At 50.4% G+C, this 18,356-nt stretch overlaps 1 protein-coding gene across 13 annotated transcripts in view; it reads right to left on the reverse strand.

Annotated features, from left to right (window-relative positions):
• Positions 1-18,356, reverse strand: part of ARAP1 (ArfGAP with RhoGAP domain, ankyrin repeat and PH domain 1) — an 800,765-nt gene that overhangs the window by 103,574 nt on the left and 678,835 nt on the right. For all 13 annotated transcript variants that reach the window (XM_078658604.1, XM_078658609.1, XM_078658605.1 and 10 more), the window contains 2 exons: positions 17,994-18,189; positions 13,475-13,520 (listed from right to left, as the gene is read on the reverse strand). In XM_078658604.1, the coding sequence (XP_078514730.1) occupies positions 13,475-13,520; positions 17,994-18,189 (242 nt within the window). The remainder of the gene's footprint in view (positions 1-13,474; positions 13,521-17,993; positions 18,190-18,356) is intronic.

The following is an 18,356-nucleotide window of genomic DNA, read 5'->3' on the forward strand; positions in this document are numbered from 1 at the left end:
CAAAACTGAGTGCAGAAGATCAATTATCACTGCATGGTATTGTATTGTATTGGGAACTTATATAGCGCTCGGCTGCCCCAGCAAAGGGGCGTCCCGGCGCTGCGAGCAAAACTAAAAACAGAAGGGGAATACCAGAAGAGAAAAGATACAGTTACTGAAAAAGATGGGTTTTGATGGCTTTTCTAAAAGCCAACAAATCCTGAATGCCACGAATATTTTCCGGAAGGCTGTTCCAGAGCTTGGCGGCGAGCGAGCTGAAGGAACGACCGCCCATTCTGGCTAGATTGATACGGGGAATTACCACCAAATGTTGTCCTGCTGAACGCAGTCGCCTCCTAGGGATATACTTAGTCAGGAGGGGGCACAACATCGGGGGGGAGGCGGTTTTAAGGATTTTGAAGGCGAGACAAAGTGCCTTAAACTGAATCCTTTTTCCCACCGGGAGCCAGTGCAGTTTTTTCCGAACTTCCGCCACTGAAGAGTGGCGGGGAAGACCTACCAACGCTCTGGCGGCAGCATTCTGCACTCTCTGAAGTCTAACAACTTCCGCCTGATTAGCGCCCAGTAGAAGGGAGCTGGCATAATCCAGCCTAGAGAGGATAATAGCTTGGACAATAACCTGGCGGGTGTGACAGTTGAAGAACTTCAGTGTAGGTCTTAGGTTGCGCAGGATGCCAAAGCAGATGGCTGCAACTTTTTTTGTATGATGAGTTAATTTCAATGCAGAGTCGACCCAGACTCCCAGATTTTTTACACAGTCCTTAGGCTTAGGCGGTTGGCCTAGACTGTCAGGCCACCAGTTACCGCCCCAGGCTGCGGTGTTTTTCCCCAAGAGCAGTATTTCCGTCTTCCCAGCATTTAGCTGGAGGAAATTCGCCGTCATCCAGTTGGTGATGTCAGTAAGGGTCTGCTTGAAGTGATGGGCCTCCAGACCGTTGTTACCATTAAGAGCCACCACCAACTGGGTGTCGTCTGCGTACGATACTAACGTCAGACCACTCTGTTTGGCAACTTCTGCCAGTGGTCGGACGTAAACATTGAACAGGGTGGGGCTCAGAGATGACCCCTGAGGCACCCCCTGTCCAATGTTGTGCTCTTCTGAGATGTAAGGGGGGGTAGACACTTTAAAGGATCTGTTGGCAAGGAAGTCTTTAAACCATCCCAAGGCCGTACCTATGATTCCAGCTTCCTCCAATCTCATTAAGAGGACCTCGTGTGACACCGTATCGAAGGCAGCACTGAGATCCAACAGGATCAGTGCTGCCGTTCCTCCGGTGTCAAGAATGGTACGGAGGTCCTCTGTGACACTAAGCAAGGCTGTCTCGGTGCTGTGACCCGCTCTAAACCCGTGTTGGGAGTCATCCAGAATGTTATTGGTTAGGAGGAAGTTGGTGAGGATGGTGTTAACATGTGCTTCCATGATTTTAGCTGGCCAAGGAAGAAGGGAGATGGGCCGAAAATTTTCAGGAAGGGTAGGATCCAGAGTGGGCTTTTTCAAAATGGGAGATACCCATGCCTGCTTCCATTTAGGAGGAATTTTGGCCATAGAAAGAGACTGATTGATAATATTTCGTATTGGTTCCGTGATAAGCTCATTGGCTACACAGAAGGTCTCAGGTTTTAAAGGATCGGCCGGGGAGCCAGATTTTATTTTTTTACAGATTTTTATCAAAACTCACACGTTCTAGTGCGGGAAGGGAGGACAGACAAGGTCTGCTAGGGTCTAACGTAACGGAAGGCTGAGGGGAATGGGGGAAGGTCTCGTAAATTTTCTTTATTTGGTCCATAAAAAAATTGGCCATGTTGTTACATAGGTCTGGAGAGGTGACAGCAGTAATGGTGGTTTTCTTTGCAGTAAGATCTTTTACAATTTTGAAAACAGTTTTAGAGACATTAGTGCTATTATTGATTTCAGTGGCGTTATAAGCCGCCCTCGTTCTACAGACCTGGTGATGATAAGTTTTCTGCAATTGAGCATAGGCATGCTTGAGGTTGGCATCGTAATTTTTTCTCCATCCTCTTTCCGCCTTTTTACACTCCTTTTTCAGAGTGGCTAAATCTGAGTTATACCAGGGGTTAGCCCCGTGGGCGCGGGCTTTAACCCACTTAGCAGGGACCAAGGAGTCCAGACCTTGAATTATCCATTGGCAAAACTGATCGTATCCTAGGTCACTGTCGTCACTAAGAGGAGGAGGATTAATCTTTAAGAGCTCATAAAGCTCCTCCAGGCGGAGTTTTCTCCACGGACGCTTCTGGACTTGAGGGGTACGTGCCAATGCAGGGGCGGATTTACAAGGGACTGTCATGATCACCAAGTGGTGGTCAGTCCACACCATAGGGATAGGTGCATCGACGATCCCATTCTCAATGTTAGAGAAGATGGGATCAAGGAGGTGTCCTGCTCTATGGGTGGGGCCATTCACGAGTTGGTTAAGCTGGAGGGCGGAAAGATCCGCCAAGAAGGTGGAAATTTTAGGTTCAGTGTCCCGGTCGAAATGTAGGTTAAGGTCACCTATGATCGTAAAATTGGAAGATTTAGTGATGTTAGTGCCCAGGTGATGTAGGAGCGAGTTGGTGAAAGGAGTATCCACGCCAGGGGGTCTATAGATCAAGAGGCCAGTAACGCAAAATTGAGGGTTGGCTTTAATGGAGAACCTAGCACTTTCGCTGCCCCTAATGTCGGCTTTGGTTAATTGACAGGCGAGGTGCGCTTTAGCTATAAGTGCAAGTCCGCCCCCTCTAGAATTTCTATTAACGGTATATGTAGTGAACCCAATAGGGGTGGCCAGGTTGATGACCGAGTCCATGTCATCATGGAGCCATGTCTCGGTCATGAACAAGGCGTCAAGGGAATAATCCGTTAAAAGGTCATGTATGTCGAGATGATGCTTCTGCATCGATCTGACATTGAGGTGACCCATCCTAAGGGTAGTATATGTGGATTGAGGGGGTTTTAAGTTTGGTTTAGTAGATATACATAACTTGGAAGGGTGGGGCAGTGGGTGCAAGATGTGAGCAGGGTTCCGCCTGGTACAGGTGCACGTCTGATGATGTAGATTCCATAACTCTTGCTTAGAGTAGCGCATCTTACCTTGCAGATTTGCAGCCCCAAATTAGCAGGGGGTCTGGCGCCTGGCGCGGCCTTAGCGCAGACGGGCTGACTCTGGCCAGACTCAGTATAGTATTTATTGGTAAGTATAGATGTACTATGGTTTACATAGTAGGTATATGTTAGACTTGTCAGCCCTAGGGTGGTCTTTCCCTATTTTTTTCGCCCTTGCCTTATTTTTCCCACCATTTTTTTGTTGGCCTTAGGTCTCCGAGCACCTTCCCATTGCTAATCAATGCTAAGGTGCAGGTGCTCTCTACTTCAAACATGGCTGCCACAGGCCCCTGCTACTGCAGCGTGGTCTTTTTGGTCGCACTCTAGTTGCCAGGAGCTGTCTGGAACCCCAAACATTGTAGCCATTCCAGCCTGCATTGCCTGCCCATAGTTAGAGTAGGGAAGCTCCTGGAACCTTCTAGAATAGGGGCGGAGCCTGTTTTTCCCGCTTTAGAGGGTGGTCACCTGACCCGGGCATATATAAAGAGAGGAGGGAAAGTTTTCAGTCAGTTGGGGCATCACTGACCTGGAGGAACCTACGCAGGAGACTTAGGTGGTAGGGCCTAGTCAGGAACCTATACCACTGGGGGTGACAGGGTTTAGGCGCTGCCCACCAAGCTGTGTGAGGAACACTGAACTAGCCCACTGATCTGGCCCGGCGGGAGGGGAACCCAGGGACCACCTGAAGTGACCTGCTGATGAAACCTGATATCAGCCTTCAACACACCCCCCCCCCCCTTCCAGAAACCAAGAATCTGTCACCTATCATGGGCGCAGGAACCATCAAGCGCTAAGAAGAAACCTCACTGCCACAGAACTGCTGGGGATCAACCAGGTATTGAGCTTTGTCATCTCTGCGCCCCGTGCCTCAACCTGTGCCCCCCAGCGCTGTCCTGCCTGACCTGATCTGGCTACCCCACACTAGCTCCCTGAGCTGACTGAACTGCCTGTGGCCCAAGCGCTGTAGCCCCGTGTGAAGCGCTGGACCCCTGTACCCTGTAGCCTGCTGAAGCACTACTGCTACCTGAGCGCTAGCCCCCTGGACTGCCCCTGAGAGCGCTGTAGACTGCCAAGAACTGCTGCGGCGCGCTGTGCCCCACAAAGCGCTAAATTGAGCTCCACTCACCGCAGGGAGGTCTGGCCGTGAAGCGCTGCTGACCGGAGCGCTGTGATTTGCCCCCGGTGGCCCTCAGTGCTAGGAGAGGGCCGCCCCCGTGTGGTTGTGGGCCGCGCCCGGCCTTGGGGAGGATGCCCTGATCATCTACTAGGCTGCAGCCTGCCTGGAAGCCTCCTGTCCCCGCCTCCGCAGGAATTCCTGACAGGACGCACCAGGCCTGAAGCCTGCCTCTCCCGAGTCACGTGGTGGGGGGACGCCGGCACGTCATTGGCCACGCACTCACCTTGCCCGCACTGCGGATTGGTCCACGGGTTCGCACCCCTAGCCGGCCGCGCTGCCATTGGCGGCCAGCTCCACATCCCCCGAGCAGATTGGTCCCGGGCCGGCGAGGCCAAAAGAGAAGAGCACCGGAGCCCCCGCCTGCCATTGACATCGCCGGAGGGCTCCGGAGAGGACACGAGCCCCCGCATCTGCCGCACCACCGCAAGGGGCCCGGAGGAAGCCCGAAGAGTCCAGGTAGGGCCCCGGGGGAGGGCGGAGGACCCAGGTAGACGCGGGTCCACCCAGGAGTGAGCAGGAGGCCCCGGAACCGCCCTCCCCTCGAGGAAAACTGTTGCTGGGCCCCGTTGGCCTTAATTAACTGCCGCAGAGTAAGCAAACCCCCAGGGAGGAGGGCGGAGGGCCACGGGAGGCCCGGAGCTCGCCCCTCCCTGGGGAAAACAGGTGACTATTGGGCCTTGAAATGTAACCCCTGCCTGGGGTAAGGTGGATTATTAGCGAGTGCTAGGCCCAGACCCATGGATTGTCCATATTTCGTCTAGTGAACTGCTCACCCTAGGCCTTAGGCATGGTTTACCTCCTGAAATGTTGATTCTTGATGCCTAGTGTATCTATGCTCCTTTTACCTTAGGCACTGCTTATTCTTGCCTTACTGAAATTCTCCACATATGGTAAATGAAATGTTTATTCCTGCCTGATGCCATATTTTACCTTTACCTAAGGGGATGTTGTCTGATCTTTGATGAAATGTTTATTCTGGATAAAGAAGGTGTTTAGTTCTATGCAAAGTGATTGTTGAAAGGTTTACTTCGGATTAATGAAATGTTTTACCCTCATTTAGTGACCTGCTGATTCCTGCAACTAGGAAATGTTATTGCCGAGTAATGCAGCGTTTATTCTTCTAATGAAATGAGTTATTGCTACTGTGACTCTTGAGTTGCTCTAAATGATTTACAGAACTTTATTCTAGATAAAGCTATCTGATTTTTAATCAAACTCACTGGTGTGGTCTCCGTCATTGCGTGCATTTATTGTCTCAGTGGATGTGTGTGCTGTGTAGTCACTCAACACCTAAGCTTTCGGGTGCCTACCTGCTCGTGCCAGGCTACCCCCGGGGAACTGGTGACCCCAGTTCCTACATTGGTGGCAAGCGGTCGGATTCAGGACCTGTGACTATACAGCACCCTCCAGTGGGACAGAGTGCGCTGCAATCAGACTAGACACCTATTGTGTACGCAAGCCTAATTAATTGACCCCCCACTGTCTAGCCTGTGTGTATAGAGACCTGTTTAGACCTAATCCTGCTACCTACGTCCTAGTATCTTTCCTTTATTTATCTGGGTCCCCACCTGTCAAAATGGAGTTCCAGCTGGCCAACCTTGAGGAGTATACGGTGGTGCAGTTAAGGGAATTTTGTCAGGGGATGGGGGTGGCTTTGAGGCAGAGAGCCGCAAAGGAGGAACTCCGTACCGCCTTGAGGGCATGGGTAAGGGCCCATCCAGAGGGGAGAGGGGGTGGGGGACAGGAGGGGCAGGGTGCACCAGGGGAGGCGGGAACTCCAGAAGACCCAGGCCTTCTCAACATTGATGTGTCTGACAATGTGTTGCCAGGAAGACGTTCCGGGGCAGGGAGTAGTGAATCTAGGGGGAGTGCGTCGTCGCAGGAGTATGGGGACAGGAGGGAGGAGAGGCAATTTAAGTGGGAGCTTGCCAAGCTAGAGCACGAGAGGGAGAGAGAAAGGGAAGATAAAAAGCTTGCAATGGAAGAGAAGAGATTAGCAATGGAGGAGAGGAAGTTGGCGCACGAGCTTCAGCTTAAGGAGCTGGCGCACTCATTGCAATTGAGTGCGCCAGGAAGTCCCAATGGTGGCAGCGTACCCGGGGCTCAACACGAGCCTAGGTTTTGGTTACACAAAGAGGTGATAAGGCGGATCAGTCCAGATATCCCCCCATGAAGGAGGCGCTAATTAAAAGTTTGGCCTCAACCCCGAAAGGTATCGCCAGAAGTTCCACGCAGAATTGGGTGCATTTTTTTTATCATGCCCGTAAGGCTCGGGATGGTTGGGTGCGTGGCAGCGAGGTGCATGATTATGAGGGCCTGTACAATTTTTTTTTGAGAGAGCACCTCTTGGATAAGTGTTTTCCGGAGCTGCGCCAACATCTGGTGGACCGCAAGCCGACTGATCCCCGTGAGCTTGCGGAGGAGGCGGATACTTGGGTTAGCACCCGGGTGTCACACAAGAGCCCCGGGGGAGATGGCCCGAAAGGCGGACAGGGTTTCCCCCAGAAGAAAGAGGGGGTAGATAAAAAGAAGGAGTTCTCACGAGGCCCACAAAACAGACAGTTTGGGGAGGAGATGGACGCTCTGAGGGACACCAGTGCCAGCATGACCACCGTAGTGAGGCGGCTGGTGTCCCCTGAGCAGGTGATCCCTGACGTATTCCATCCGGCCGTGTTGGCTGACGGCAGTCTGAGCTACTATCCCGTGGCTCAGGTTCCCTTTGAGTGGGGAGGAGTGAGAGGCCCGTTGAGAGTTGCGATAAGCCCTGCCTTGCCGGTGGACTGTCTGCTAGGCAACGACCTGGAACATACCACCTGGAAGGAAGTGGAGTTTAAGGCCCACACTGAGATGCTGGGATTACCTGGGTGGACTTGCGTGGTCACGCGATCCATGGCTGCCCGGCAAAGAACTCAACCCGGGTTGGAGCCTGAAACTACGGCCCAACCCAATGCCGGTCCAGAGGAGAATGGAGTGGAGGACACACCCAGTGTGATGGATGGGGAGCCCGCGGAGGTACCCCCGGAGTCCGCGGAAGGAGTGCCCCACGCTTGAAGGCATGCGGCGACAGACCGAAGCCCAAGCGACCGATCAGGAGACCAGCAGTTTTCACGTGTACTGGGAGGATGGCCTCCTTTACAGTGAGCCTAAGGTTCCGGTGCATGGATCTTCAAGGGCCTTAGTGGTCCCCCAATGCTACCGGGCCTTCCTATTGGAATTGGCGCATGAAATACCTTTGGCTGGACACCTGGGCCAGGACAAGACCTTTGCGAGGCTAGTTCCACATTTTTATTGGCCCAGGATGAGAGTTGCCTCTTACATCTACTGCAAGACTTGCCAGGCGAGTGGCAAGACTGGGACTAAGGTGAAGGTCCCTTTGGAACCGCTTCCGGTGGTCGGGACCCCTTTTGAGCGGGTCGGAATTGAAATTGTTGGGCCGTTGGACCCTTCGACCTCTTCGGGACACCGGTTCATTTTGGTGTTAGTGGACCACGCCACTTGGTACCCGGAGGCTATTCCTCTGAGGACCGTCACTGCACCGGTGGTGCCGCGGGCCCTGATGGGGATTTATACCCGCGTGGGATTCCCCAAGGTCGTGGTGTCAGATAGGGGCACAAACTTCATGTCGGCCTACAAGCAGGCAATGTGGGAGGAGTGCAGAGTGACCTATCGGTTCTCCACTCCTTACCACCCCCAGACTAATGGGCTCATAGAGCGCTTTAATAATGCTCTGAAGGGGATGATCTAGAGCATGCCAGAGGACTTGAGGTGGAAGTGGGACATCCTCCTCCCTTGCCTGCTGTTTTCATACCGTGAGGTACCACAGAAGGGAGTCGGGTTCAGCCCCTTTGAGCTGCTTTATGGCCATCCCGTTAGGGGGCCCCTCAGCCTTGTCAAGGAGGGGTGGGAGAAGACTTTGAAGAAGCTTCCCCGTGATGTCATCAGCTACATGCTGGCATTGCGCAGCCAGATGGCCAAGCTGTGGACGGAAGACTCAGACAACCTGGAGGCTAGTCAAGCCGTCATGAAGGAGTGGTATGACCGCAACGCTCGGAGGGTGGAGTTGGACGCTGGACAGAAGGTGTGGGTCATGGAGCCTGGGGAGCTTAGTGCCCTCCAGGACCGGTGGACTGGTCCGTATGAGATTGTGGAGGGTTGAGGCCAGACCACCTATGTCGTTGAATTGAAGACCACCCCGACAGCCCCATCGGGTGCTCCACATCAACCGCCTGAAGCCTCACCATGAGCGATCTGAGCTTGCTCTCCTCATGGTGACGGATGGGAGCGAGGAGGAGGAGAGTGAGCCTCTTCCTTGACCTTCTGGCGGCCCAGGAGAAGGATGGATCACTGGAGGGAGTGGTCCTCTCCCCATCCTCGATCCCAGAGCAACAGAGGGACTGCCGCCAGGTGTTTGAGCAGCACGCCTCGTTGTTCTCCCTCACGCCTGGAATCACACATCTGTGTACCCATGATGTGGACACAGGGGACAGCCCGCCTGTAAAAACCAAGTCTTTCCGGCTGTCCGAGAAAGTGAACAGCATCCAGGGTGAGGTGGCCAAAATGATGGAGCTGGGGGTGATTGAACCTTCCAGCAGCCCATGGGCTAGTCCGGTCGTGTTGGTGCCGAAAGCGGCCCCACCGGGCACCACACCAGAACTTCGGTTCTGTGTGGACTATTGGGGATTGAACTCTGTCACCAAGACAGACGCTCACCCGATCCCACGGGCGGATGAGTTGATTGACCGGCTGGGAGCAGCCCAGTACCTCAGCACCATCGACTTGACATCAGGGTACTGGCAGATTGCCATGGCCGATGGAGCAAAGTAGAAGACAGCATTCTCCACCCCCATGGCCACTTCCAATTCTTCGGGCTCAAGAATGCTCCGGCCACTTTCTAGCGGTTGGTGAACCAGGTGCTGTCTGGCCTTGAGTCCTTCTCAGCGGCGTACCTGGACGACATAGCTGTCTTCAGTAGCACCTGGGAGGACCATCTGCAGCATCTCCAGGAGGTGCTGCAAGCTCTGCAACGCGCTGACCTCACCATCAAGGCTAGCAAGTGCCAGATTGGACAGGGATCTGTCATTTACCTGGGACACCTGGTAGGAGGGGGTAAGGTGCAACCCCTCCTGCCAAAATTGAGACCATCATGGCCTGGGAGACCCCAAAACCCAAACTGAGGTCAGAGCTTTCCTCGGCCTCACTGGATACTACCGCAGATTCGTCAAGGGATATGGTACCATCGCAGCCCCCTTGACTGAGTTGACGTCCAAGAAGCAGCCACGAAAAGTGAACTGGACGGCTGCTTGCCAAGAGGCATTCGAGACACTGAAGCGCGCGATGTGCACCGCTCCGGTGCTTGCAACACCCGACTTCAAGAAAGAATTCATCGTGCAGATGGACGCCTCTGAGCACGGCGTAGGTGCTGTGCTATCGCAACACAACACAACACAACACAACAACGACGGCCAAGTCCAACCTGTAGCCTTCATCTCTAGAAGACTCCTCCCTCGGGAAGGACGATGGAGTACCATTGAGCGAGAAGCCTTCGCTGTGGTCTGGGCCTTGAAGAAGTTGAGGCCATACCTCTTTGGCTCTCACTTCCTGATTCAGACAGACCACAGACCCCTTCGCTGGCTCATGCAGATGAGAGGCGAAAATCCCAAGTTGCTAAGGTGGTCCATTTCCCTACAGGGGATGGACTTCAGGGTGGAACATCGGCCCGGAGTTGACCACGCCAATGCTGATGGTCTCTCCCGGTTTTTCCGCCTTAGTGACTAGAACTCCCTAGAAGTTGGGTAGCTCTCCCCACTTTCAGCTGGGGGGGGGGGGACGCATGTTAGACCTGTCAGCCCTAGGGTGGTCTTTCCCTATTTTTTTTGCCCTTGCCTTATTTTTCCCACCTTTTTTTTTAGCCATTCCAGCATGCCCTGCCTGCCCATAGTTAGAGGGAAGATCCTAGAACCTTCTAGATTAGGGGCGGAGCGTGTTTTTCCCGCCTTAGAGGTTGGTCACCTGACCCGGGCATATATAAAGAAAGGAGGGAAAGTTTTCAGTCAGTTGGGGCATCACTGACCTGGGGGAACCTACGCAGAAGACTTAGGCGGTAGGGCCTAGTCAGGAACCTGTACCACTGGGGGTGACATGGTTTAGGTGCTGCCCACCAAGCTGTGTGAGGAACACTGAACTAGCCCACTGATCTGGCCTGGCGGGAGGGGAACCCAGGGACCACCTGAGTGACCTGCTGAGGAAACCTGATATCAGCCTTCAACTCAACCCCCCTCCTTCCAGAAACCAAGAATCTGTCACCTATCAAGGGCGCAGGAACCATCAAGCGCCAAGAAGAAACCTCACTGCCACAGGACTGCTGGGGATCAACCAGGTATTGGGCTTTGTCATCTCTGCGCCCCGTGCCTCAACCTGTTCCCCCCCAGCGCTGTCCTGCCTGACCTGATCTGGCTACCCCGCGCTAGCTCCCTGAGCTGACTGAACTGGCTGTGGCTCAAGCACTGTAGCCCCCTGAGAAGCGCTGGACCCCTGCACCCTGTTGCCTGCTGAAGCGCTACTGCTACCTGAGCGCTAGCCCCCTGGCCTGCCCCTGAGAGCGCTGTAAACTGCCAAGAACTGCTGTGGCGCGCTGTGCCCCATGAAGCACTAAATTGAGCTCCAGTCACCGCAGGGAGGTCTGGCCGTGAAGCGCTGCTGACCGGAGCGCTGTGATTTGCCCCCGGCGGCCCTCAGTGCTAGGAGAGGGCCGCCACCGTGTGGTTGTGGGCCGCGCCCGGATCGAGTGTATGCAGACCTTGCGGCGGCCCCCGGAGCCTTGGGGAGGCCGCCGCGATTATTTACTAGGCTGCACCCTGCCTGGAAGCCTCCTGTCCCCGCAGGAATTCCTGACAGGACGCACTTGGCCCGACAAGGCCTGAAGCCTGCCTCTCCCACATCACATGGTGGGGGGACGCCGGCGCGTCATTGGACACGCCCTCACCTTGCCCGCACTGCGGATTGGTCCGCAGGTTCGCACCCCTAGCCGGCCGTGCTGCCATTAGCGGCCGGCTCCACATCCCCCAGGGGCCGCGAGCAGATTGGTTCCAGGTCGGCGAAGCCAAAAGAGAAGAGCACCGGAGCACAGAAGAGAAGAGCACATCGCCGGAGGGCTCCGGAGAGGACACGAGCCCCCGCATATGCCGCACCACCGCAAGGGGCCCGGAGGAGGCCCGAAGAGTCCAGGTAGAGCTCCGGGGGAGGATGGAGGACCCAGGTAGATGCGGGGCCTCCCAGGAGTGAGCAGGAGGCCCCGGAACCGCCCCGCCCCTCTGGGAAAACTGTTGCTGGGTCCCATTGGCCTTAATTAACTGCCGCAGAGTAAGGAAACCCCCAGGGAGGAGGGAGGAGGGCCCCGGGAGGCCGGAGCTCGCCCCTCCCTGGGGAAAACGGGTGACTATTGGGCCTTGAAAGTTCACCCCTGCCTGGGGTAAGGTGGATTATTAGCGAGTGGTAGGCCCAGACCCATGGATTTTCCATATTTCGCCTAGTGACCTGCTCACCCTAGGCCTTAGGCATGGTTTACCTCCAGAAATGTTGATACTTGATGCCTAGTGTATCAATGCTCCTTTTACCTTAGGCATTGCTTATTCTTGCCTTACTGAAATTCTCCACATATGGTAAATGAAATGTTTATTCCTGCCTGACGCCATATTTTACCTTTACTTAAGGGGATGTTGCCTGATCTTTGATGAAATGTTTATTCTGGATAAAGGAGGTGTTTAGTTCTATGCAAAATGATTGCTGAAAGGTTTACTTCGGATTAATGAAATGTTTTACCCTCATTTAGTGACCTGCTGATTCCTGCAACTAGGAAATGTTATTGCTGAGTAATGCAGCGTTTATTCTTCTAATGAAATGAGTTATTGCTACTGTGACTCTTGAGTTGCTCTAAATGATTTACAGAACTTTATACTAGATAAAGCTATCTGATTTTTAATCAAACTCACTGGTGTGGTCTCCGTCATTTCGTGCATTTATTGTCTCAGTGGATGTGTGTGCTGTGTAGTCACTCAACACCTAAGCTTTCGGGTGCCTACCTGCTCATGCCAGGCTACCCCCGGGGAACTGGTGACCCCAGTTCCTACAGTATATATATCTCATCAAGGAAAGTAGGACTCTAAACCTTTATTTATTTATACTTATTTTACATGCAGCAATAATCAATATTTTTTCAAGTCATCATTTTATTCGGAGGTCCACAACGTAATGAGTGCTCACTTCAGGTCTGGAATGACTCACCGAGGAGTGACCCAAACATGCAGGGGCGGCTCTTCCATAATGGCGGAGGAACATCGCCCCACTGAGTAATTCAGCGAAAAATAAAACGATAATAAAACAATATTATCATTTTGTTTCGGCTGACTACTGAGCTAGGGGGTCTTGGGTGGGGCGGGCAGGACTATGGCAGGGAGTAGGAGTGGTAGGTGCACTGTAAAGTATGCATGTTGGTTTGGCTGGCCATTTTAAGCACATGCATACTTGGGTTTCTCCAATCCAGCTATATTGGAGAAACAGCACAGACTCCCGAGCACTGTGAGTGGAAAACCAGGGCGCTCAGACCAATCCTTGCGCTGCTCTCATGCTAGGTATAAAGTGATACCCTGGACGGAGCGTTTGCGCAAATCAAACACTCTCCCCCAGTCAACTGATCTGGGTTTAATCCATCATCATTCTTTAGCTCACTCCACCACCCCAGTTCAGACATGGCCATATGCAAATCAGTCTGACCCTGTGCCTCATGGGATATAGCATGAGAGCAGCGCTGGATTTGGGTGGCCTTTTATAAAAATTATGATCACCTTAATCCACCACCCCCACCCTCGCCACTGCAAACATGCATTGCTACTGTACTCTCTAGGCTTACAGTATCATTTCACCTCGATAGCTCACTGTTGTATAACAATCAAGCGCAAATAACTGCATATGCACCACTTTACCCTCTGAGACACATCCGATCAGAAAAGGTACCCTCCTGCGGTTCTATACCAGTACTTACAATGCAGGTTTAGAAGCTGCCCTTCTGCAAGTTTTTGCATTACTGGGAGACTCAAGTGCCCCACTTTTGGTCGTGAATGAAAGCACTAAAACAGGGAATTAAAATGCACTCTCGGAGACTGACGCAGCATTGATTCCGGAAAGACTATGGAACCCACCTGTTCTTCTCCACCAGCACTAGAACATCATTGTCTCCCTTGATGGCTGTGAATGGAAAACAGATTAAGTTTAAACAACTGCTCATCAGCAAAGCGAAGTCTACTGACAATGGCTTGATCCCACAGTCTTATTAGAAACATACATAAGTGTTAAAACATAATAAAGTACTCTAGCTTATCTCATCCATTAAACAGGCATTGGCAAAGCCACAAGTGTCGCTTTTGAGTCTTACTGGATTTATCAATGTTTTTAGCGATGCTGTCCAGCATAGCTAAAGAGTAAACAAAAAAAAGGCACGGTGATACATCCGCCAACTTCACTCTGTGGCCAAATACTGAAGGATATGGACAGTTCTTTATATTTTTATTTACCGATCTGAGTTTGTCCAGTAAATAAAAAAATACAATTTAAAATAAATTAGTCAAAAAGCATTTTTTTCTTTGCATAGTTGGGGAAAGCAACACAGTGCCGGGTGGGGAAGGAAGCAACTGAGGGGGCAAATCAATACAGAACAGAAGCACCACAGAGAGCAGAGGCGCAAACAACACGAACATCACAGGTGAAGGAAGCAGTACAGAGGACAGGGGGAAGCAATATGAGTGAACGAGAGGAACGTGGAGCTTGAGAGGGAAAAGAGAAACACATGGGCTAAAGAGAAGAATGTGGAGCTGATGGTGGGAAGCACATGAGAAAGCAAAGTAGCGGGAGAAGCATATGACAGCGATCACAACTCCACGGGGGCTGGGGAGAAGAACACAGGCAAGAACTAGCAACACGAAATGGTGAAGAGGGGGTAAGAGTAGTACAAGCAGGAGAAAGCTGGAAATCACATGTGGAGTGCTTAACCAAAAAGAAAAAAGTAGTGCTTCAAAAGAGAGCAGTGCAATGACAAAAGTAATGAGTCCATGTTTCAGGGAAGCGACAAACACAAGAAGCCCATCCAAGCGGACAAATAAAATGAAATGAAATGAAATATTTATATAGTGCTACAAATAACCGAGGGTGTCTAGGTGCGGCTTGAGACTAGTGGATTTAAGAATGTTACATTGGACTCACCATTTAGAAAACACAAGTTTTCAGCCCTTTCCTACATTTAAGCAGATTGGTTTCTTTTTTCAGTATTGTTGGCAATGAATTCCAGTTTTAGTAGTGGTATGGGTGAAGTTATTGCCTCCCCATTTTACTTTACGCACTCTGGGAATGATCAGATTTCCGGTTATTGTGTTGGGAAGAGGTGCACTCCTTTATGCGCTACTTGTTGATAATCCTTCTCAACTAAGTTTTAAAAAAGAATCAATTGGTGCTACACCGCTACAAGTGCTGTCAACACACGCTACTAAACAACAAAAATTTACAAGAACACGTTCTTGGTTGTGGTGTGCACTATTCACAGTAATTCATAATGAATGTATCAAAATTTAATTCAGAGTTTGTTGCTTTTTGCAATCTTCAAGCATCTATTTTTGATCATCATATAATCAGACATTATCATTAGTACCATACTGCTAGTACTTGATACATGTTTTTTACAACACAAATGATTCTTTCTTCAAAGTTTTGTTAGGCAATACTAACATATAACATACATGTGAAAACATTTTACTTTGTCAACAAAAACAATGTTTGCTGTTCATTTGTCATGCCTGATGCATTTCGGGACGGCTAGGTCCCTTCCTCAGGGGCACATCTTATATCAAAACCTACAACCGGAAATTCATGATGCCAATGAATGAAAACATTCAATAGTGATCTTTAAAGCATGAGATTTCCGCAAACTAATCTGCCCTATGCCCAATGATAGACTCCGGTAGTAATGTATTCGGCGCTTCCCGTGTATAGTTTGAGGGGTCAGACCCCTCGAACTTTACACGGGACGTGCCGAAGACATTACTACCAGAGTCTATCTTGCTCGCACTGGTGAATAGTGCATTGCAGTAGTCAAGCCTGGATCCAATAATGTAAATGTACTGATATTTATAGATGTGCCGGTATTTATAGAGCGCACAGCTACTTCCCGAAGGTAATGTCCCGGCGCTGTACGTATACCGCTGTGGAACCTTTCCTGGCTTTTCCCTGTGAGGAGCCCACTCCTGGGCACCCCCAGGGTGAAACCAGGCATCCCAGCGCTTTTGGGGCCGTTGTGGAGATTAAGCAAGCTATTGCCCAGAGTCGCAGAGTGGGACCCATGATTAGAATAGGCACCGAGGCGAGAATTATTGGGTCCGAGGAAATTGAGCCCAAGACCCGCCGAGGCGGGTATTGAACCCTGGTCCCGGGCCAGACCTCTGCATCAGGGTCTGCCGCTCTAACCATTTGAGCCACACTTCTCAACGCAATAAGTGCAGTGACCACTGATTTTCACAGCCGAAAGGGATAAACGGAAGCATTTTCATCAGGACTTTAAGAATGAAAAAACAGGTGGATGTTATGCGATTAATCAGGGTTTCAAATGATAAATTAGTGTCAAAGAAATCACCAAAAAGCAAGCAAATGAGAGTGACAATAAAGTCAAACAACGGTAAGCAGTGGGAGGACTTTCAGCTGAAAACAAACCTCTTCACCAACAGACAGCTCGCACTGTCGGTACGCAAGACGTAAAAATATATGACAGGATACTTGCCAGCCATGCTGGTCTCAAACCGCAGTATTCTACTGACCACTAATTATTTGGGGTCTTATTAAAGACCAGAAGCCTGGTTCATCTGCTCTAAAAGGCTAGACGAAGTGGGAGAATGGTAAAGTTTTATTTCTTACAAAACCTCTTGAAAAAACTCGAGTGATCACGTGTCAGTTCATCACAAACTTCTGCACTGATCATGTTGATTTTATCATAAAAAAGGGACACAAGTTTACTGCTTATTTCATGCGAATCAGTAACATCCAAGGATAACCAACTAAGAATAGCGAAAGAAAGTACAATTCTGAATCTTTCTTTAGGTGTGACATTTGCATTTAAGACCAAATGGGGAAAAGTAACACTTCCTTAGCTGATCTGGGCCATATGTAGGTGGGGCAATATCGGTCAGTAATAGTGAAATTCGGTACATTTCACAGTTACCGACCGGTATTTAGGGATTTGAGATGTAGGAGGCAGGTTTCCAGGAATCGGTAATTTACCGATTCCTATTTTAAGGAATCGGTAATTATCGAATCCTTAAAAGCTATGAAGGAGGCACTCAAGCAAGTGCATTTTTGCATTCAGTATTCGTTATTTACCACCAACTTTAAGTTGGTGGTAAATACCGAATACCTTTGAAAAAGCATTTTTTTTGCTTTTTTCTCAGTGCCATGTGCCAGACATACATGCCCCTAGGGCATGTATGTGCGCCACATGTGCACACATGCACGATTCAGGGGTGTAACAGGGTGTCAATGTGACACCCTGCCACCCTTGAATATGTTCCCCCTATTACCGATTCGGTAAACCCTATTACCGATTCGGTATTTACCGAATCTGTAATAGTGAATGGCTTCCTATTCATTCCTATGGGCCTCTAGGCCCATAGGAATGAATGGGAAATACCGAATCGGTAACTACCAAATCGGTAATAACGAATATTAACGATTCGGTAAAATTTACCGAATTTTTACCTACATACTATTTACCGATTCTTAAATACCAAATCGGTAAAATTCGGTATTTAAGAATCGGTAAATAGAGATTACCTACATATGGCCCCTAGTCTGTTTTCCATATTCTTTAAGTGCCGTCACATAAATCCCTCTGTCTTTATCTGTATAATTCTTTTGCTATAGTCTTTCAAGCCTTTTCCAACCTTACTTAAACTTTAAACGTTTCGCTGAAAAACAGGGCGAAAACTTTTTTGCTTCTCTGTAATTTGGGTCATTTTGTAGGGGAAATTAGAACTAGGACTGATCCGCTCCAGCTAGCGAAGGCCTAACTGAGATCCTCAATGTCATCCCCTTCAAAGTGACAAAGTCTCTACTAATGTCTTTGATGTCTCTTTTTGGGTGCCTTAGTACTGTGCTAGCATAGGCCTATCTGGGATACCACACAGTGACAACCAGAACAGAGATGGCCATATTTCTGCTATAGGGTAAAAGTAAGAAATTATGCCCCTCACAAAGTGTACACCTGAAGCAAAAAAGCAATGGCAAAGATGCAGCCACCTACAGATGTGTGTAACTGACCTCTTCTACACATTAACATACACACACAACAAAGATACTCCTAATCCCAGTGTTATAACCCATGGGACACCATGCGTGACATGGCTCGTGCGACATAGGAAAGTTGCAATTAAGCACCAGATGCAGAAGAAGAGCACAACCTGCATACCTAAACCCAACTAACCTCAAAGTACATGGCTACCTGCAAATGAATCACTTAAATCAGGCTGTGCCTCAACGGCATCCATTCAGCATTATCTCTGAAGTGTCAGTCAAACAAAATAGATAATATTATCTTCTTGCTCCTCAAAGCCCTTTAACTGCGCTGCATCGACTGGCTTGCGAAACAGATTAGAAAGCGGACAAACAACAATTGTGGCCACATACATAGTTCATGGAGCTTCTTCAGGTGAACAGCCTCTTCCTTGTCACTCTCTTCCATGCAGGCATAGAGGGTTGACTGGACCAAGGCAAACCAACCCATTCTGGTGCTCGCCAGGCCCAGGCCGCCGGTGTACTGCAGTCGCCCAATGCGCTCAAAGTCGTGGTATACCAGACGCTCCGCCCTGGAGGATATGAACGACTAAAGGGGAGAAGATGGGAAAGCATGTCAGTCACAAAGCCACAGGTGCCACCAATGAGAACATCCCCAAAAGACCGTAGAAATCCCATCACGCCACTCACTAGTGATCTCCTCTGGGGTAAGGCCTTACGGGACTCCTAGGAAATTTACATTTCGTTGTTCGAGTG

This window comes from Lissotriton helveticus, chromosome 8, assembly GCF_964261635.1.
Source record: "Lissotriton helveticus chromosome 8, aLisHel1.1, whole genome shotgun sequence".
NCBI classification, from domain to species: Eukaryota; Metazoa; Chordata; class Amphibia; order Caudata; family Salamandridae; genus Lissotriton; species Lissotriton helveticus.